At 34.0% G+C, this 22925-nt stretch overlaps 1 protein-coding gene across 1 annotated transcript; it reads right to left on the reverse strand.

The window, feature by feature from the left end:
• Positions 1–346: 346 nt before the first annotated feature.
• LOC123241351 (caspase-4-like) lies at positions 347–15611 on the reverse strand. Its single transcript, XM_044669011.1, has 10 exons — positions 15344–15611; positions 12370–12438; positions 11394–11483; positions 9791–9885; positions 7333–7506; positions 6673–6907; positions 6021–6164; positions 3011–3120; positions 2201–2336; positions 347–454 (listed from the first exon to the last, which is right to left on the reverse strand). The coding sequence occupies exons 1-9, from the start codon at positions 15609–15611 to the stop codon at positions 2238–2240; spliced, it is 1284 nt and encodes a 427-aa protein (XP_044524946.1). The 3' UTR covers positions 347–454; positions 2201–2237.
• Positions 15612–22925: the final 7314 nt, after the last annotated feature.

The following is a 22925-nucleotide window of genomic DNA, read 5'->3' on the forward strand; positions in this document are numbered from 1 at the left end:
GCAACCAACACTGCTAAGAAATGCAAAGATTACAATAAAAGGTGAAATTATCATCTTTGACTTCCAAGAACTGGAAATATACATGGAAACACAAGATATATTCCTATAAAATATTTCAAAAGTAAAATATTTGAAATGATCTAAAATATATCAGACTTGATCTAACATGGATCAGATATCATGAAATGTCACCAAATGTGTTGTAAATAATAATGTTTTTAGGTACCAGAAGGAGGAAGAAAAGTGAGTATTTAAATTGTCAAATTTGGACAAAAATACTCCTTTGCCAGAGTGTTACAGTATTTGAGTAGGCAGAAAAGGATAAACAAAAGGGCAGATGAGGAAATGACCATTAAAAATATTTTATTAGCCACCACGTTTGAAAAACACTCTACATTATTCAATGTAGTTCTGGAAATAAGAAGTTCTTTAAGACCATATAGCATATTTTCACCTGAATAAAAGAAAGAGAAAAGAATCGTGAAAAAGTGTTTCCAGAAACAAACCATGCTACAGGACCAGCCTCTGCTAAGACAAATGTGCACCAAAAAATTACTCTCGAAAACTCTACTCCTGCATCATCATCAACTGTATTTTTTTGTCATTTCAAACTGAATGTTCTATAGATATCTCAAATGATACAGTACCAATTAAAACTAAACTCTATCTTTTCCTTCAAACTCTCTCCTTTACTTCACTTTCTTATTACTGCCCTAGACAAAATCATTTATCTGCCCAGTTACCCAGGCCCACAACCTCAATTCTCCACTCATTCCACAAGTCTAATCTGTTATCAAATCCTGTCATTTCTATCTTCAAAACAACTCTTATATAAGTGCCCTTCCCTCTGCTCACAGATCTGACACCCTGTAAAGATGCTAATCAGTTTTCTCCCCACTCCCACTTTAGCAATTGAAATAGTTTTCTATTTGTTCTCCTAGTCTCAAATATCTTCCCACTCCCCTCTGATATCTATATGTCTGTCATCCCCCCTCCCCCAAAGTGTCAGTCTATCTCACTTCTTTAATCAATAACATCTTAAGATTCTTTATTACCTGTTAGATCAAATATGAACTCTCTTGTCATATAAAGCTCTTAACAATCTGGCTCATTTCTCCCTTTCTAGCCTTCTTATACTTTATTCTCCTCCACAGATTCCATGACCCAGTTCCACTGACTTATTTGGCATCCCTGGAAAATGGTACTCCCTTTTCCATTTCTGCACCTTAGATCTTGAGGATAGAGAATGTGTGATTCAACACCTTCGAACTATTTACCTGGATTGCTGTTAATAGTTAGTATTGATGCTTAATTTCATATTCCTTGGAAAAGGTAGTAATATCTTGATATGGACTCTCTTTCATCCTTGGAATTGTCACCATTTTTGGCTTTGTCTCCTAGGATCCCTAACTTTCTTCAAGGCTCAATTCAAATTCAACTATATATATATATATATACTGGAAGTCTTTTGAAATTTCCTGAGCTCCTATTGCCTTCCACTCAGAAACTAACTTCTATTGACTCTATATATGTCTTGAATATACCTAGTTATTTACATGTTGTAGCCCACAATAGAATGTGAGTTCATTGACATATTTTTCATCTCAAGGATTATGCCAAAAATCTAGCATAAATATAAAATCTAGACAAGTACTTAAAAATGCTTCTTGACTGACTGACTGATAGAGTCTTAACATGACAGCTGTACTCACATTTCCCCTACTTAAATATGGATTTAGAGGGGAAAGGAATAAGGACCACCTCAAACATCAGTGCTCCAGACCATGAATTGGTTTTAAAAGAAAGTGGCAAGTCTTCATCTAATTAAGAAATATCATTTTCAGCTGAATCTGTTTGTGAAGGACTAGCTTACCATCACCAAAATGGTCTTACTTCTATTGTTTTATAACCATGCATACATATGATATATAAACATTGGTCACTCACTCTTCTGGGCATAGTCACTAAACTATACTATGGGTGTACTAAATGTTTACCTACAGAGCTCTGCAGTGGCTCTACAAATAAATAAAGAAAGCTTGTGGATTTATCAATATCATTGTGAACTTTATAAGAATATTGAATCAATCATGGATAATAGGGCAGGGGACCCTGATGATCATTTCTCTATGTTGTATTGCTTTCTAATTGTTGACCTTGAGGATAGAGAACATGTGATTCAACACATTGGAACCATTACCTGAATTGCTGTTCATTGTTAGTATTGCTGCTTAATTTCATATTCCTGGGAAAAGATAGAAATATCTTGACATGGACTGTCTTTCAATGGTGGGCATCTGGACAAGGCTTTTTGGTATTTCAAATGACTTCTGGACCTTAAGTGAAGGAAGAAATTATGTAGATAAACTTCTTGAAGGAAAATCTTGAATCATTAGTAAACAATGTAGTTTGAATTACATTGTCATTATTCTGGCAGAGAACATAATATTTAGATGAAGGGAGCCAAATTAGAAAAATTTTGATTCTTAAAAAAAAAAAAAGGATGAGATTGGGGACAAGAGATGTTGTTGAGTCATCACATTAAGGGATCATGAATCCTAAAGGTAGCTTTTATATAGTAGAAAATAGGAAAGTAAAACAATTAAAAACTAGGAAAGGGATTTAGCAAAGAGAATGAATAATGACTTAAGGCAAAAAAAAAAAAAGCCTTCAAACTATTACTCCTGAATAGGATAGATAAAAATATTAGTAGAATATTATAAAACTTTCCTCTCTTTTCTTCTGATTTAGTCACTAACAAGTCAGCTTATTTAAATAGCTCCTATAAGTAGAGTTAGTGGATATTACAATAAATTCATACTTGATTATATGCATGGAGAACACTAATCAACATCTAACTCTGCAATCTGATTCTTGATCTACAAGAAAGTAGAAGACCATGAATGAAAGTTCTGATCCAACACTTTCTCCTTTACCCCTCAGGGTAGGGATAGGGTAAGGAGAATCTGCAAAGAACATAGGAATTATAGTGGGGTAAATAGAAACTGACCTTGCGGAAAACTTCCTCCAGGTGACAGCACCAGGCATATTGTTGGAAGCAGTAAATGAGTTCATTGATGAAGACAGAACCCAATATATCAACTCTCCAAGAAACATTATCTGAAAATAAAAAACTGAATAAGGTTCATAACCATGACATTCATTTTAGGATAAGATTGGGAGATTAAATTTTGACATGGTTTCTCTCTGGATGAGTTGAGCAAGAGAAGAAAAATCAATTAATTACAATGTGATTCAATAAAAAAAAATGATGAACCAAATACTATGCCTAGAGCACTTTCTATATAACCAATGTTGTTAGTATGATATGTTTAGAAACTGCCTGGGGGGAGGGGGGAATAGGCAAAAGACCAAACTAAGGGCAGTCATCACTATTACTTTTAAGGATGGCACTAAAAAGAAAACATCAGAAGAAATGAGAGATAGGAAAAAGACCTAGAAACATGTTTTTAAACTCATTTAAACAACAAATACATTGAGATCTTCATAGGAAGTCTAATAGTATATAGTCCTATAGATGTTAAATAAATGTAGTTATTTAACTACGTAAATAAAATAGATGTTTAATAAAAGGGGTAGAAATTTTATTGAAGAGAACCAAATTGGAGAAGCAAAGAAAACAGAATATCAGTACAAATGAGGGGTCTGTGCTAGAAAGGATACAGTTTTCAGGATTTTGAGAGATCAGTCTTCAAAGTGGCTACAGGGAGTGACTATAACAAGGATTTGGGAAGCAACTCAGATCTTAAAATCACCATAAAACATTATAAAGAGAACAAAATTACTAACTCATATGCCTACTTTGCACATATATACACACACACGCACATATATATATGTATATATATATATATATATTACTGTATATAAACATTATATACCCATTAATATGAATACTACACAAAAGTATGAGGACATCCTGGATGAAGATATTAAAAGGGAATGAGTACAATATAATATTCCACAGTAGAAACCATTATAGAATTGACTAAAACTATTGAGAATATATGAATTCATTCTGTTTATTGTTTCTTGATTATTAAAAGTATTTGATTCTATAGAACAAATTACTGATTTAATTACTCCCCTACTGCAAGCTATCTTCCACTCACATGTCAATACAAGATTCCTTGAAGGATGCAACACCAGGTATAACCTTGGTTGACCCTCTTGTGATTAATATAAGAAAGTCTGAAACAATGGAAGAAGCCAAAGTAGGGTCAAATGTTTGAAGCTATAGAAAAGAGATGAGTGTGTGTGTGTGTGTGTGTGTGTGTGTGTGTGTGTGTGTGTGTGTGTGCATTGTGAGGGATTGGCATAGAAGCAGGAGGGTAATAGATTTGTGGTGGAAACAGCTTCAGCAATAGGCAGGAGTCATAACAAAGGAGGAAAGAAGCAGTTATAGGTCTTTTAAAGAGTAAGACCCCAAGAAGATATGAATGTCTAAAGATAGTGTGTTTTAGTCCTTTGCTGAATACATTAATCAAAATTCTATACCAATGGTGAATAATAACTCCATACTTTCTTCCATGCTAATGAATGTATCAATACTGAAACTTGAATGGTCTAGTTTTGTAAAAGGTAGTTTAAAGTTAATAGCAAGTAAGCAATGGTCATAACAAAATGTAGGTCAATACATGAACTCTTATTTAGAAAGAAAATAGGAATTTAGATATGACTGCATCCTGTGTTTCCTATTTAGAATTAATCTAATTTTCATCCTTAGTTCTGTTGATTTAAATATGCTCTGAATTTAATTTTCACAATTATAAATCTACACCAGGAATTAACCATAGATATTATCATAGTTAACCTGGAAGTCACATAGTTAAGTATTGGAAGTAATTATTTGAACCTAGATCCTCTGATTACAAATCTTAAAATCTCTCCATTTTACCACAAAAATCTTAGTATCATAGATTAAAGGTGAGTAGTCACTTTAGATCATCCTCCGAATTTGTCAAATGAGGAAATTGCAGCCAAATAGATGAAATATCTTGCTAATGTCATAAAGGTAATAAGATTTACTTAACATTTGAACCAAAATCTGCCTAAAATAAATCCAATATTCTTTACTTCCTTCTACCTCCTACCTGCTACCATTTCCTTATGTAACTAGAATGTAGATTAGGGTGGGTCCCTGCTCTTCTATTTCCTTATTTCTTGATATCTACATAAATTGAGCAATCAGCAAATGTTATTAGCTGACTGGATCACTGCTTAATTGATCTCATGGAGTTTGTAAAATGGGAGTTTGGCCTGGAGGAAGCAAGAGTCTGCTCTGAAACCTAATCCCACTGAACTTCAGTTCATTCACTATAATGTACTAAGAAAAGTAGATACAAAAGTGATGTTTCTGAGACCTATTTTAAGATGCTTGAAATGGCCAAAAGGACAGGCAAGAATTATCCCAGTGCAGCTATACCTAGTTGGTGGGACTTACTGTCTTCATATGATCCATATAATAACAGCTTCTCTGGTGTTTTTAACTTGTGCTCTGAGAAAAGTCTCAGAAGTAATTAGAATGACTTGAATCTGATTTTTTTCTCTCTAATACATTTGTGTGGGGAATGCCCTAGATACCATCAAAGGGATAAGGTTCTAAAAGTATAGCCATAAACTAATCATATTGTACTGTACTTTATTTTTGTGTACTCCCATTTCATTAGGACATGCATCCACAGACTTCTGCTTACTTATTTTTGATGGAAATGTATATCTGATTATTTTTATTCAATAAATTAAAGGAAGTAAAACTGAAGTGCACATTAAAATTTTTTAATAAATTACTTAAACTGCAAACAAAAATAAGATGTCAAATACCAAATTTTTATTTTTGACACATTTAAGACTTCTTTAGTATTTCTATATGATACCTCCTCTCATATGAAAGTTTTCATGCCATCTAAAGTACAGATTACCTAGCAAAACAAGAAAGGGAAATGGTCAAGGAGAGTACTCTGAAGGAGTTGAAAATTCCTTTTTAGGAAGTTGCTTACGTGGTGTTGTAGAGCAAAAGGAAATGAAGTCTTTCTCCAGGAGTTTCTGTTCCAGTAGATTATTCCCTGAATCTTGCATAGGTTGGTCAGGAGAGCCTACTGAAGACTCTGGTGTGTCCATTACATATGTGATTCCAAGTTGCTCTAAGACAAAAAGTGACATATCAGTTATTCTTCTCCTTCCAACAATACTACTATAGTTGTTATCCAGAGAGATACTATTTTGGGGAACATTCCCTAGCTAACTTATAGTTTGCAAATAAACTTGTTCATGCACATACATATGCATATAAAGATTTTCCTTTGTCTCTATTCTCTAGGATTAATCAAGTAGGAATCAATTTAGAGCCTTGCAACCTCAACCTAAAAGGAATCAACTGATACGGAATAAACAAAATATTGAATTCTTCATGTATCTATATTGTATAACATGACATTAAGAGAGATCAATTCATCTAATGCTAGCCCACTCAGTGATGGTTCTATGGAATGGTCTGTAGAGTTGTGGTTTATCATAATTTCAATAGGAAATAGAAAGAGGAGCAGAGCAAAGTCACTAGTTCATTTTTTTCTGGGAAAGTATGGAATGTAACTTCAGATTTCCAGTTCAGTGTCTGAATATATTTAGGACAATACATAAGCAAATACTCACCCCCTCTACATGCTTGGTTGATGATGACCTTTGGTTTTCCTTTTAGACTAGGACAGTTGCTATCATTAAAAATCTGGAAGATAGTATCTGTGGCCAGAAGGTCTGGTTTTTCTTTTGAATGCTCTATCCCACAGATACCATTCAAGAGGCCATGAGACATGAACACCAGGAAGGTGCTGTCAGAGGACCAATGTTCTGGGCGATTAGCAAAATCCTTCAACACTGACTCCATTTTCTGGAAGATATTCAAAAGTTAATGATAAGACAACTTTACCAGCCAAACATGATGGTTCAAATTTTTGGGACGTGGATAGAAATAATGGTTAGGAAAATTTGCATTGCTACAATGAGATAGGGAAACTCACAGGAAAGGCAAATAAGGATGTAGGGAGCAAAATAAAGATGATGCCTTTTAGAAATAGAACTAGAGACAATCATAGAGAAAAACAATAATATCTCAATAAAACTCTCCTATAAGTAGAAGGTCCACCAATTCGCTATTTCAGTCACTGTTTCATAGTCCTGCTCTGAGATTGCATTGAAAGAATCTTAATCATTGTGATCTGTTATCAAATAAAGCCCCTGATCTGTGAGATTCTCTTCTACTGTTATAGCTAGAGAAGTGGTTCTGGGTTTTACAGAAAATTATGTGACCCGTACCTGAGCTGTAAGGTTTGTTTTGACAATGGCATTATAGCCAAGATTTTCAAGTAGCTTCCACATTCCCCAAATGTCAAGGTGAGCCCCTTGTCGTTCATCAAGAGAGTCAAATAAAATATTACAGATGATAAGGGCTAGGCGTATACGGGTCCCCTTTTCCATGATTGGATATATCTGCAAAGAACAGATTTGGAATTAATTGGTCACATCCTTCCCTACATTTAATTCATAGCCTAGCCAGAGTTGACAACTTTATACTCATAAAAGCTGAAACTAATTATCTTTGGTTACCAGATTGTCAGGGATTGCCTTTAAGAATATTTTGAAAAAGGAATACTATTTCCACCTCTCTATTACATGTGCCAAATGATAAAAGGATATGGGACTATTGTTGTTCCTCTTCCTCATACTTTATTTTATAAATTCCATAATTATGATAATATGGTTGGAATACTTCTTATCCTTCCTCCTGTTTTCTACCTTTTAAAAGCTAACAATTACTTCAAGGCCTGTATTCAATTAAATACTACCTTAAGTTTTGTTTTGTTTTGTTTTTCTGTACCAATGCTGCTGGTTCCTTCATTGCCATTGAATAGATGATCATTCATTGCTCAACTCCTAACTATAGGTAACCTCTATCTGTGCTGACCTAGCATCCTTTCTTATTGTTGGGGACCTCACCATATTCCATTTTTCTTTTTAGAATTGTCTACCAAAAGCTATATTAGAGACATATCAATAACTCTGCTTAAGAGTTTTTCATAGAGATCTTGTAGGCATCTCAGATTCAACATAATGAAATAGAACTCTTTTATCTGGATTTGAAAACCACTCCTCTTCTAAAAATTCTATTTACTTTAGAATATCTAAATTCATCCCATCATCAAAGTATGAAACCTCTAAGTCATTTATTTCACTTTCACTATTATATCTCTCTCACATCCTATATCAATTCAATTACCAAATCTTTTCAATTTTATATTCACAATATCTTTGAAATTCATCTCCTCTTTATTCATATGACCTCTCCTCTATAACCTTATAATTTCTTCTCTGTCCAATTCCTTAATTGATATTCTCATGTCCAATTTCTGGACTCTCTTCTTTCTAATCTTAATTCCACTCTACAGCTTGTCTTCTTATGACTTTGTTCCTCTATTTAAAAAAAATCTTTATTTTTTATAAACTACAAAAATTTAACCCCAAAATTTGATGAATGCCACAATCTGGAAGCAGCCTATCTTTTATAATACATGCATTTTGCATTTCAGGCAAAAATCCAAAACTTGATATTCTGTGTTATATATCTAGAAGAAATACCTTTACACAGCTGTTCATCATTCTTTAAAATACTTCTCTCTCACCATCCCTCTTCCACCATGACCATTCAAATCCTTATCTTCAGTCTGTGCTTTTTAAGGATCCACCTTCAACATCAAGCCTTTTTGTATTGCTAGGTGTTAGGGCTTAATCACTCTAGCTAGGTGACACAGTGGACAGAGCTCTGGACCTAGATTCAGGAAGTCTTGAGTTCAAATGCAAACTTATACATGTATTAGCTATGTGACCTTGAGCAAATCACTTATTTCTCTCTTAGTTTCCTCAACTGTTAAATGAGAATCATAACGCTACTTATCCAGGAGGATTGCTGGAGGTATCAAATGAGATATTTGTTAAGTATTTAATTTATTGACCAGAATACAACAGGTGCTTAATAAATGCTTTTTTGTCTTTTCCCATCCTCTACATATTAGTTTTTTTTATTTTCTTATCTGTATTCAGGTAATAAAATATGTCCTGAGATATTTTTTAAAAGGGGGTGGTGGACAGAGATGTTTTCCTTTTTTTTCTCCCAATCCATAGGAGCTCTAGTTGCTTAATAAATGTTTATTAATTGAAAATGAATTGAACTAAATTATTTTTGTTCCCCTAATCCATATGACATCATTATTTTATCTCTTATGACAATGGTCATAGCCTGCCATATAGTATCTAGTTACTTCTGTCATAGTCTCATCCCCTTACCCAGCTTGAGCGAAGTCTTTAAAGAAAAAGTCTCTGATTTGGTAATTGCAGTATGACTCAGAATTGAGCAGACCATTTGGAACAAAGTAAATACCTGTTTTTTTGTTTTGTTTTTTCCTCAACTGGATATTTTATCAATTGAATGAACAGGACCTATAATGAAAACCAGTATGAGGTACACATCTTAAAGGACCTCAGGGAAGAATCAAGACAGTATAATTTAGTCTTAGATTAAAAGAAACAGGAAATCTAAGGCATAGACCAGGGGAGATCAGGGAATTCTACATTGCCTCTGGGTCACATGAAGGCATATTCAGATTTTAGAAAGAAACCTATAACATTTCCCTATCTTCTATATGTGAGCAGCATAAATATGCTTTTTGTTTTATTTTGTTTTGTTTTTGTTTTTACAACTATTCACTCAACATCATACATCTCCCTCCTTTGCTTCCTTCAGTCCATGGTAAAAATCTGGACGGCAAAGCTTGATCTGGTTTGGAGGTGCAGCAGCTTGTATTGCATTAGAATCTAGAAGAAAGAAGGGGAAAAAAACCACCCAATGAGGACTATTCTTTGACATTGTAATTCATTTTAACTCTATAAACCAATATATTATCATCCTGGGAAAATTATCTCTTAAAAGGAAAGCTATATTCACATTTATAAGAAAATGAATGCAAATTGCTTTGGAATAAAGAACATTTCAAACTCTGAATTCCAAGTCATCATCTCTCTTTATTAATCTCTTTACTCTCCTGGTTTCCCAAATTCTGATAATCTTACTACCTTTTCCTAAATCCCCTTGACTGTAAAATTAAGTGTCTTCTTGATGCTGACAGAATGTTTCCTTCTGTATTCTATGTCACTTACCAAATTCTTTTGATTCATCCCTGTCAGTGTCCCTCAAATTCATTCCTTTCTATGCCAATGCATTCCCTTTATTGTTATTCTGGTGAAAGCTCTTATCATCTGACACTTCCTTTACTGCAACAACATCCTAACTGTCAGCTAATATTCTGACATTTTGTGACTTCAACCTATGCTGAACCTTGCTGCCAGTTTAGTCTTACAAAGAATCTTTGATCATTGCACTCCATTGTTTATTTTTTCTCTCTTGCTTACAAGATAAAATAAAATCTCCTTATCTTAGTTTTCAAGGCTATTCAAAATCTGATCTTTACCATGGAATGTAATGGACTTCTGTACTAGCAGCAATGCAATGACCCAGAACAATTCTGAGGGATTCATGGAAAAGAACTCTACCCATATTCAGAGGAAGAACTGCAGGAGTGGAAACACAGAAGAAAAACAACCACTTGAACACATGGGTGGATGTGGACATGGTTGGGGATGTGACACTAAAGGACCACACAAATGCAACTATCAATAATATGTAAATAAGTCTTGATTGATCACACATATTAAAACCAGTGGAAATGTGGGTTGGATATAGGGGGGTAAAAGGGGGTGAAGAAGAAAGTAAAAACAAGAATCATGTAACCATAGAAAATCTTTCTAAAAAAATAAAATATTTTTTAAAAAACATGAAAAAAATCTAATCTTTACTCAAAATTCTAACTTTACTTTTTATACTTCACAACAGAAAATTTCTGCTCCAACTTGACTACTTATCATCCCTTCAGTACACCTCAAATGTTGGTCACACTCAAAGAATAATGTTAAGAGTATTGACTGTCAAAATGAGTAAGGGCTGGATAAAAAGGCTAAGATCATAAAAGAGGGGTTTTATTTCTTTGGTTTCTTTTGTTGTTGTTGTTGTTGTTGTTGTTGAGCTAAAGGTAAAAAAGATTAGAACTGCTGCTGAGGGAAGATAGCATCAGGACAATAGTGTATGGTACTAACTTGACAAATGTTATTTTGTTTTGTTTTCTTTTCCAAGAAGAATCATTTTAAAGCTGAGCAAAAAGTTGAAATAAAAAACAAGGAACATCCCTCAAAAAAATCAAGGAATTGATTGTGACCAAAATTCCATAATTTAAATGACTTGAGTTATTAGGACCAGAGGAACTACATACCAATCTTCTTAAAGAACTGGAAGATGGTATTGCTGAGTCTCTTTCGATAACTTTGAACAGATCCTGAAGAATTGCATATGGTCTCAAGAGCTGGAAAAAAGGGAAAAAATAATAAAAAAGAAATATTGAGTTAAATATTAATATTTATTATTAAAATAATTATTCCAGAATAATTGGAAAATGATTCTTTGGATAATTCAGGATGAATTCTGGGTTCAAATTCTAATTTCACTTCTTATGGTATATGCTCTCTTGAATTCTTTTTCTGAGACTCAGTATCTTTAGTCAAATGAGGGGAGTAGGATTAAGGGGTCCTCTAATGTTCCTTACAGAAGATAAATCTTCTTAAGTTCCTATTGGTCAAACTTGAAGAAAATGGGCAAAAAGAATATTTCCAGGACTATACATAAGAGACAGAGGAAAGAGTTCCTTCCCTAACTTCTGTGTCTTGGAAACTCATGATGATCCTTATTCAGGATCAAAGTGAGAAGACATTTCCTTAGAGGGTGTCTGGGAGACATTCTCACTATCTTTCCCTAAATTCTTTCCTATATTTGTGGGAAGGGAACTCTATGCCTTCGAATTATAGCATTAGTAAAATTATATATCGATGCAATATTTTGCATTTTCCAAAATCATCCCCTTTACATTATCTTATTTTATCTCCAATACTTTGTGAAAGAGCAGGGTCAAATTCATTAGCTCTATCTTATATGTGAGAGAGCCAAGACGTATTTGCTTCAAATTATTTATATAAACATATATATAGTAAAAAAGTGAAGTAACTGTATTCTAGCTTAGGGATTCTGATTTCTATTTTAGAGCTCTTTCTATTATATCATACCACTTATCTGAGTACAGCTCTTCTTAGCACTCAGGTTCATTTCACAATTCTGCAAGGAATATGGCAAAGATAAAGTACAGCAACTGTGTTGTTGTTTTTGTTTTTTTGTTTTGTCCTTACAAACATTGTTACCTGATAAAATGGGATGCATTTCCTTTGACTTCTTGAAAACATCCAACTCTTTCTCTTCCCTTTGACTTCCTAAAGGGACATGAAGGAGGAAGAAATTGACATCTCACATTCTTCTGAAGCCTATTGTACCAGAACCTCCTTATACAGTACTATCAATTCATTCCTTTTCTTTATGTTGTAAGTAACTTGGAAGCTATACAGATTCTTGAAATTCCAACTCATATATGAAGACAGGATATCCTTAGTCAGTGAATGAGAAAGCACATTTTTAATGGCTGACACGGAACATAAAGGTGAATGAAAACGACTCTTATTCTCTAGTATAACCAGCATAGAACTCAAGAAATTGTCCTAATTCAGAACCCATGTGGAGGAATATATCTTATATTGAATAATGAAGGAATGGCTCTGTTCATAGCATGGATTGTATCCATTAGTCACAAAGGGGATTTATAAGTAGTAGGGAAGCATGCAAAATTGGAAAAATGAAAAATGTTTCTTTCTCACTCATCACAGTATCCATCACCCCTTACTCCTATCCCAAAAGATATCTGCTCCCAAAGAACTTTGTCATTGGGGATTGGTTATAGTTAAATTGTGCCAAATCATTAATCTTGCCCATATCAACTCCTCTAAAATTGATTGAAGAGAACTTCTTGGAGCTACAATGGAAAAAGATGGATAGTCAATAAGAACTTCAATATTCTCTAGCCCTAGTCCTTTTAGGTGTTAGGGCAGTTCTGGAAACCATAAGTGTTCCAAAAAGAATAGTAGGTTCCTATAGTAAACCAAAATCTTGACTTAAAGATTTAGCCTTGAATAACGAAATCACTAAATCACTGGATAGATCTAAAATTACTATTCATAGCCATGGAACAGAACAAAGTATTTTATGTTAACAGGCAGTTAATAAATATTCATTAATTGTCAGAAGTGTGCTAGAACTGTGCTAAACATCTAGATATATGAAGAAAGGCAAAAGAATGTCCTTTCTCTCAAGTAGCTAATGGCACAGAAAACATGAATACAACTATGTACAAACATGTCATAGAGAGGATAAAATGGAGGAAATCAGCTAAATAAAGAGTCTATCATTAAGAGACGTCAGAAAAGGTTTCTCATAGAAGATGAGAATATTAGCTGGGAGTTGAAAGAAACCAGGAGTGGAATAAGAAAGAAGAGTGATGTGAGTTGGCAGTGGACAGTAAGGAGGAGGAGTAGGAACAGGACTCTCATACTCTGAAATCTTTGATTTCTCACTATCTAGCACTAGTTAAACATCACTACAACAACTGTATTTTCAGCATTAATCAAACATCAACTGTAGATTCTTTAATTATCCACTCTGTGTAATAGATCTATAACATTCTATACTGGGCCTCAACTTTGTACCTTCTGTGTTTTATTAATTGCTTATATTATTCTTAGAAATAATCAATTTACCTATTGTGGTCCTCTAATGTACCATATTCCCTTTCCATGTTCCCACTCTGGAAGGACAGTAAGACCTCTCTCTGGCAAATGGTAACAAGGTGGGAAATGGAGGAATTATGGAACCTGCTCACTGGGGACTCTGGCATTCCACAAGAATCCCCCAATCTTGTGCATGCTCCTTATTCTTAATGGCAACAACACCCAAAACATACTTCTAACTGACCCTGGAAAGGGAGATGCTAAGTTACCAGACCCCAATAAATATGCCAACCCTAATCCATAGGGTTGGGGTAGCTCTACTCCCCAGTGGAAGCTGCCACTCTATAGTGAAGCTATTCCATACTATCAAGCTTCAAAGAGACTACTTTACTAGGCCCTGGGGTCATCCTTTGACCCTAAGACTACCTGATTAACCCCAAGACTATTCCACAAGCTATTATACTACCAAAAACCACCACTACTTCAAATAAAATTCTTTTCTTACTTCTGAATTAAATGGATTTTGAGTCCCTCATTCTTTTGGCAAGACCTTACTTCAAACTTGGGTGTATTTCTCCTACTTGAGAGGTCTCTAGGCATGGGAGAAAACCTGTGAAGATGCCTAGAGTCAGGAGATAGATTTCTGGTGGTACGGAAATCAGTTAGTCAAGTTGCATTTATTACATACATACTATATGAGAAGCATTGTGTTCTGTGTGACAAGAAAGGCATACTATCAAGAAGTTCATTGTCAAATAGAGGAAACATGATATATCCAGAACAAATTGCAAGTGGTATCAGATGAAAAGTAGTAAAATGAAGGACTGGAATAAGCTGCTTATAAATGAGGCTCTTACTGAACCTTAAAGGAGGCCTGGGAATTTAGGAGCCTGAAATGAAACATCCTAAGCATGGAAGATGCCCAGTAAAAATATTCAGAATAGGAGATAGAGAGCCCTTTGTGAGGGATGGGAAGATAGCTAGTGTTATTAGATTACAGAGTTCATAGAGAAGGAGTAAGGTTAAAAAAAAAAGTTATGAGGTTATTAAGAGGCTTTTAACAGCCAGTCAGGGTTTTGTATTTGATTACTGAGGTGATAGGGAATGTGGAATTCACTAAATTGGGGAGGGGATGATTTGGTCAGACAACATATTTTAGGAAAAAATTATTTGATGATTGAATGCCAAATGAATTTTGAAACAAGCTAGCCTTTCCAGACATTGCATTTGAAATTCCTCCACCATATCCATGCTGACTGGAATTAGACCAAAGACAAGAATTTGTTCAACTTTTTAAAAACAGTAATTAAAGCAGGGATTTCTTTCCCTGGGGTCCAAAAACTTGGGTGATGAAATCATTATATATGTGTTTATACATACACACATATACACATATATAGATATTTGCATATATATACATCATTAATTATAACTGTTATTTAGTATTCCATTAAATTACTTAATCTTTTGAAAAACATGTTCCATACTGGAAAATTTGCCAAACAAAAAGGGTTAAGAACATTGGAACACCTATCATTCAGATTGAGTCAGTGAAACTTACCCGAATTTCCTGGTAAATATGGAAGTAATAATTTCTTCATAATGATTTGGCTTCCTCGAATTATGTGATCCAGTGTATCAACTAGGCCTTCACTTTGGTTCATAATTGTTGAAAATTCTTTTCCCAAATGCTTCACCTCATTTGGACTCAAAACATCCTTCTCTATCAGGTCATCAATAACGCCATCAACAACGGTACTGACAAAGCATTTCACAACCTTCACCACAGGATAGCTCAGTTTTTGTTCTGTTTTAAAGCAACCAATCATTTAGACTTTATGTGGAGATACAGTCAGAGAATTACATATTTTAGAACAGGATGTCACTTTGGATAACATTTAGTTAAACCTTCCTTTCTTCCTTCCTCCCTGCCTTTCTTCCTTTCCAAATTAGAAAAAGAGATCATTTTTTTTTGCAAAGGGAAAAGGATACCAGACAACCTAGATTTGTTTCTGATTCTGTCACTCTCTAAGTGACTCAGGGCAAGTAACTTCTGTCTAGACCTGTTTTCTCCTCTGGAAATTGAGAATTTGAAACAAAATGGTCTCTACCATCCATTTCAACACTAATGTAATACATTTATATGAAGCTGACAGGAGAGAGCACCAGTGACAGAATTAGTCATATCTCTGTAAAGCAACAGAACAGAATAAAGGAGGTAGGATGGGAAGGAAAGAAAGAAATGCTGTTCAGCAGAAAACCACAGGAAAAAAATATAAAGAATCAACCTGAAACCAGTTCCTTTCATTTCATTATCTATTGTAAGAAGCTTGGAAATAAGAGCTAGCTCCTGCATTCTTGTTATCATCTACCAACACAAAACTAGTGTAAAGAGATTTTAAACTTCAGAAAATAGCACCTTCCCCAACCTCCTTCATTATGCCACCCTGCCTATTTGCTTATACACTGAAATCCTTAGCTCCACTAACAGAAAAGATGCCCATAATTACCCTTGAACACTACCCTAAAGACAAGAAGGACTCCACTCACCAGCCATGGCTCTTACAACTCATTGAAACGGAGGGTGAAAGTGAAAGTAAATATTAAACTTCCTGTGTACACTCTTCTCGGAAAAGGAGTGGAGTGCAAAACAGTGTTGCACAATTTCATTGGTCTTTGCTAGAGTAGCAGAATCTGGTTCCCAGATCTTTAGAATGTAGCTTCTTTACTTTGCAGAATGGAGAGTTAAAGCCGATTATCTCTTCTAAAAAGGAAATAGGTAAATGAGAAATAAATTATTTCTGACACACAAATGCAGGCTCATGCAAAGAGAGTTTCATCTTTGGTTCATCAACTCAGCCAGTAAATCAAATGAATTAATGAATTCAGCAGCTTCACTGTGCAATCAGGGCAGTCTTTTTATCCTGGTCAAGCTTCATCAACTAATAGAATCAAACTTCCAAATAGTATTATCTTATGATCACAGAATGTTACAGTAGGAAAAAAAAGGCAATAAAAACTTTCTAGAACAAAATTCTCATCAGACAGATAGGGAAAATGAAACCCTAAAAATTTACTTAATTCAGGGACATGCAAACTACTAAATGGAAGAGCCAGAACTGTAATCATAGTCTCCAAAGTTCATATCAACCGTTCTTTCCACTGCACCACAAACTGCTTTTCCTTCTCATCTGCCTTTGCCATCACTAACATCCATCTCAGTCCTACAGAGAATTTTGCATGGACCGAAAGAAGAGACGCTTCTGCACTATTGCTAAGAGCTGTCAAAATTGATTATATCTTTTCTATTTCATATTTTTAACACCTACAGCAGAAATTCTAGGGGAATTTTCTTACATTACATTCTTATATCTTACACTATGGTGAAGCAGCCTGAAAACATTAGAGTTAAAGAATTTGCTGACCATTAATTCTCCAAGTTCATATTCTCAGAAAGAGGACTGAGAGGAAAGGAAGCTTAACCTTTCAACAAAAATAAGAAGGCTACAAACAAGAAATGAGAAATGATTTCCTAACAGTAGAATGTGTTAAGAAAATCATCCTATGACCTTAGACTATCTTTGTGTTTTCCAACAGAAAACATGAAGCCTTAAAATTTTTTTGAATGGGGGCAGCTAGGTGGTTCAGTGGATTGAAAGCCAGTCCTGGAAAAGAGAGGTCCTAGATTCAAATTTGGTCTCAGATATTTCCTAGTTGTGTGACCCTGGGCAAGTCACATAAACCCCATTGCCTAGTATTTAGTACTCTTCTGCCTTGGAACCAATTTATAGTGTTGATTCTAAGACAGAACATAAGGGTTAAAAAAAATAAAAATAAACTTTACTGACTCCATTGACATATACCAAAGCTTTGGTGAAACAAAAACAAACATTTCTAATTAAAAAGTAAAAAGAAAATAAAATAAAAATATTTATTACCTATTATGTTCAAAGCCTCATGCTAGGCACAAGTTTATGAATTAAAAAGGTCTTAAATATATTTTATTTTACATCCTAAAACAACATTTTTTAAAAGTGAGATATGTATAAAATGTTTTACAAAATTCACAATATTATATAAATACTATTGGTTACTATTATTGTGTTGTATTTTTAGTTAGAGAGAGAGAAAGATGCATTTTTACAAATCTCTTCACCAGAACCATGGTTGCTTATTTTATTTGAATAACATTTACTTTTATGTTTTTGGTTTTGTCCATTTTGACTTTTTTTAATTGTGTGTATTAAATTATTGGTTCTGTTTACTTTAATTGGGATCAGTCCAAATGTGTAATCATGAATCCCTAAATTCTTCTTATATATTATTTCTAAAATTGTAGTAACATTACATCACTTTTATGTACTATAATTTTCTCAGCCATTCCCTAATGAGTGGACACTCATTTTACTGCCAAGTTCTCAGTTACTTCAAAAGGTGCCAAATTTTATATTTTGGGGGCATATGAAAATTCTCTTTTTGTCTTTGATTTCCTTTGGAGTATATATCAAACACTAGAATATCTAGATAAATTTAAACACATATTTTGATCACTTTCTTCCCACAATTCCAATTGATTTTCCAGAGTTTTAAAACAATTAACAATCTCATAAGAACTGTATTAATGTGCCAGTTTTTCTATAGCCCTTCACTATTCACTATCTCCATATTTCAAGTCCTAACTGACACATACTAATTGTATTATTCTGGACAACTGACAAATTTTCAGCTCTTTAGGATTTTCTAAGATTATAATACACAGAAAAGAAACAGACACGAATCAGCAGGAAGAATTTCTTTATCAGAAAGTAGCATCTACCTTTGAAATCACTGGCTCAGTCTCTTAATTTCTAACATATTAGGATATAGAGTATAAGATTTTGGTCTTAATCTATTATTTGATAAACTAGTTTTGGTGGGGTGGGTGAAACCAAGATGGCATAGTTAAAAAAGAAGAAATTCCTATACTTTCCCAAATTCTTCTTTAAAGAACACTAAAATAATGCCTCAAAATTAATTATGGAGTGCCAGAAAGAACAAAGAGAAGGGTTAAAGCAGTTTTCCTACTCATAATGGCTTAGAAGGTCAGCAGGAAAAATGCATTTTTCTGGGGTAAGAGGGGAGTGCAGTCCACCTCAGGTTATACCCCACAAACAACCAGAGAGTCCCCAAGTCCTAGAGTAAGTCCTATAGTGACACCACCATTGCATAAATCAATAGCAACTGATACCAGCTTCACAAGAAACCATACCCAGTCACAAAATGGCAATGTGGTCCTTATCCCTGGTGCAAAACCTTGGGGGCACCTTTTTATACAGTGGGAAGCAACTTAGAAATTTGTGAGATTACATGTGATCCATTGCTGGCACTGTGTAAAGTGAAGATATTCGTTTGCTCACCTAAATCTCTGGTGTTGCAATTGAACTGCATAATGCCAATAATGTTTGATTCCAAAGAACACACAATTGGATATGAATCAAACTCAAAGAGTTTGAAAAGAACTATCTATAATGTGAAATGATAGTGCTATATATATTATTAAACATTCATGTAAAAGAAAAACTAGACATAAAAATTATTTGTTAAACCTAAAAAATATTTTTTTCAGAGATTCTTGAGAGCAGACCCATACAGCAATAAAGGATAGGCTTTTATAATGTCCATTTCTGGACTCTGGACTGACGTGACTCAGATGACTGGGGCTATAACTGAGGTGGGAAAGTCCAGCAATCAAGAATGAGATCGATTTGATTAGGAGGAGAATCAACCCTGACTAATAATGTATTCTCTTTCCTTTTACTCTACAAATCAAATGTGAGTTTGGGACTCACCCTGACCTCTGGACCCAAACAATAGTTTCAGGATATGACCAATGTCTTTATCTTTTTCCTCCCCTCAAATAAGAATTTGTGAATTAAATAGCATAAGCAATTTAAATATTAGAGTGTTGCTTAATATTAATATTCATATAAATTATTAAATTCTTAACTAAAAAATTGAAAAATAAGTTCTGTTGCACTATCTGTATATGGTTCTGGGTTTCAATCTCAGGGAAGCAAGAATTCACAATTTTAGAGCATAAAGGGTTACCTGTGGTCACTCACAGATCAGATGACAGGTCAGAAAAGAATTGAACACAACTCTCCTTTTATGATACCACCGTGAAAGAAATAAAACTTGCAGACCACTACAGTTTTAATTTAAATTTAAAATTTAAGAAAAATGGTAGAAAATTAAAGTCATTTTGGTGACAAGGAAGACAAAATTATAGAAGAAAACAATGATATCAAAGCAGCTACATGAAAAATTTCAAAGGGGAATTGGTCTCACGCCCTGGAAGAGCTAAATAAAAATCTTAAAAATCAAATAAGAAAGGGAGAGGGAAAATGGAGAAAATGAAGGTAACACAAGAGAGTCAACAATATGGTGAACATGGCCTACTGAAGAAAATACCTTAATAAACAGAATAGTCCAAATGTTTAAAAAGCACAAAAGTTTTACTGTAGAAAGGAATTTTTAAAAGCAAATTTTGTCAAAAAGAAAAAAAAGGTCCAAAGAATTATTTCAAAAAGCAGAACTGGCCACATTGAAAATGAGCTACAAAAGCTCAATAAAAAAATAATTCCTAATTGAAAATACAGGAAGAAAATATGAAATATCTCATTAAAAAAGAAAAAAAAACTTGGAAAATAGATTTATTTTGAAGTTTTTTTTATTTTTTGTGATTTTTTGGAGTTGGGTTTGGCCATTTCAAAGAACTCCTTAGTCTTACTTCTTAACTCTCAGAAGTAGAATTCATAAGTAGCAGGGTTTCTTTTTTTTATTTTCCCAGGTTATATGTTAGTACAATTTTTAATATTCATATTCTGACATTTTTCAATCCATTTTCTCTCCCTCTCCCCACATATCCCACCTCCATAAGAAGAATGGTAATATGACATAGATTATAAATATATTATCTTATATACATATTTCTATGTTTATAATGTTCTGAAACAAAGTACATATTGCCTACACCAGAAAATGAAATCCTGGAGGAAATAAAGTGCAGAATAGTATGTTCAAACTGCATTCAGACTGTTCCTTTTATGGTGGTGGATAGCTTTTTTCATCATCAACTTGTCCTGGTTCCTTTCCTTGTTGATAATAGTTGTCATTCACAATCATCCTCATATATCATTGTTACTATTTACAATGTTATCCTAATTCTGCTCACTTCACTTTGCATCATTTCAAATGTCTTTCCACGTTTTTCCTTTTCTGTCATCTTGTTTATCATTTCTTATAACACAATAGTATTCCATTACAAGCATATACCATAATTTGTTTAGCCATTCCCCAATTGATGGACATCCCTTCAGTTTCCAGTTTTTTTCCACCATAAAAAGAGCTAATATGTGTGTATTTATAAGAAGGTTCTTTTCCTTTATCTATAAACAATTAGCACTTCTATAATTCTTGCATCAGAGTATAATTTCATATCTGGAAATTCTATTCTCTCTTCATTCTGTCATTTTTTCCCAGTCTTTACTTTGAGTTCCTAAGCCTCTTTCTCTTAATGAATATGATTATTTGTATATTTCTAAATGTACCTCTTTGTGTAACTCATCTGATTTTATTTAGTATACTTAAAGCTGGACTATGTCAATCTTTATTTCTAGAAAGCAGTTTGTATTTTTATTAATACAAATCTGAAATATCTTAATAGATTGAATTTGGTGATTATCATTCATTGGGATTCCAATTCAGATTCTGGTGGAGACTGATTCAGATTTGGATTTTGGCTCTAGACAAACTCTAGTGTTGATGACTCTTGCTAAAGACCGACTCTTGCTCTGGTGACTCTTGCTCTTTCTCGGACTTCTGACTGGAGATCAGAACCTAAAGGCTCACATTCTCGCACTCTTCTGATTGGAGATTAGACTACTGTAGTGGGGAGAGGGGGCAAGCTTAATTTCATCAGATCAGCAATTAGGGTATTTAGTTAAACTACTCCTTACCTCCTTCTTACATTTCCCTCTCTTTACTATCTCTGCTGTAATAAAACTACTAAAGCTACTAACAGGCTCATAATTTGAATTTTAATTATTACAATTTGGTGACCTTTTAAAAATTATTGTACTATATATAAACTTTACTATTTGGGTATATATATATATGTATATATTTATAAATATGCTCATATGTTATATACACATATACAATCCTTTTATTATATACATGGATATACGCTACTCCATTATCTTTGCCAAGAATACCTCAAATGGGGTCATGAAGAGTTGGAGATGACTAAACAAAAACAAAATATATGTGGACATATATTGATTATAGTATACATGAGCTATCTAGATCATATATAATATATAGAGAATATGTATATGTGTATGTACTCCATCACAGTGTTTCAGACAGTCCAAGATACCACCTACTAATGACTTTAAAATTGGCATGAAATTGGAAGCATGTGACCCACGAAATGTCATCTCTGTGTTTATTGCCACAGTTATTGGAATTACCGGTGCCAGATTATGATTGCAACTAGATGGTAGTGACAATAAAAATGACTTTTGGAGACTTGTAGATTCCTCAGACATACAGCCTATTGGAACTTGTGAAAAGAAAGGGGGCATGCTTCAGCCTTCTCTGGGATTTCAAATGAATGCATCATCTCGGTCAATGTTCCTCTTAAGAACATTAAATGGAGCTGAAATGGCACCTGCAACATTCTTTAAGAAGAAATTCCTTATGTGATAAAGAGACTGTTTTTCATCTTCCTACCCCACAGAAGAACATTGAAGAAGAGTAAGACTATTGGGAAGACAGTAAATAAAGATTCAAAGAATATTAAGAAGGAAAAGCAATTTAAAAATCACTCAAACACTTTTCTCCTGCAGACAGAACACTTTAACTGGGACTGTTACTTGAGAGAGACTGGATCTTTAGCTGCTTCCTAGAAATTTCTGCACCCAGGTTTGTCAATCCATTCATAAACATGGTCATTTCGGCACCCAAGGCATTGTAGACTCTGTTAAAAGAATATGGGTAGCACCTGGAATAACTATAATTACCTGCAAAATATGTACAGCTTGCCCTATGTGTCAGGCCTTCAATCAACATTCTTTTGGGGGCAAAGCTTTTCATGGATG

The sequence above is a fragment of the Gracilinanus agilis genome, chromosome 3 (genome assembly GCF_016433145.1).
Source record: "Gracilinanus agilis isolate LMUSP501 chromosome 3, AgileGrace, whole genome shotgun sequence".
In the NCBI taxonomy this organism is placed as follows: Eukaryota; Metazoa; Chordata; class Mammalia; order Didelphimorphia; family Didelphidae; genus Gracilinanus; species Gracilinanus agilis.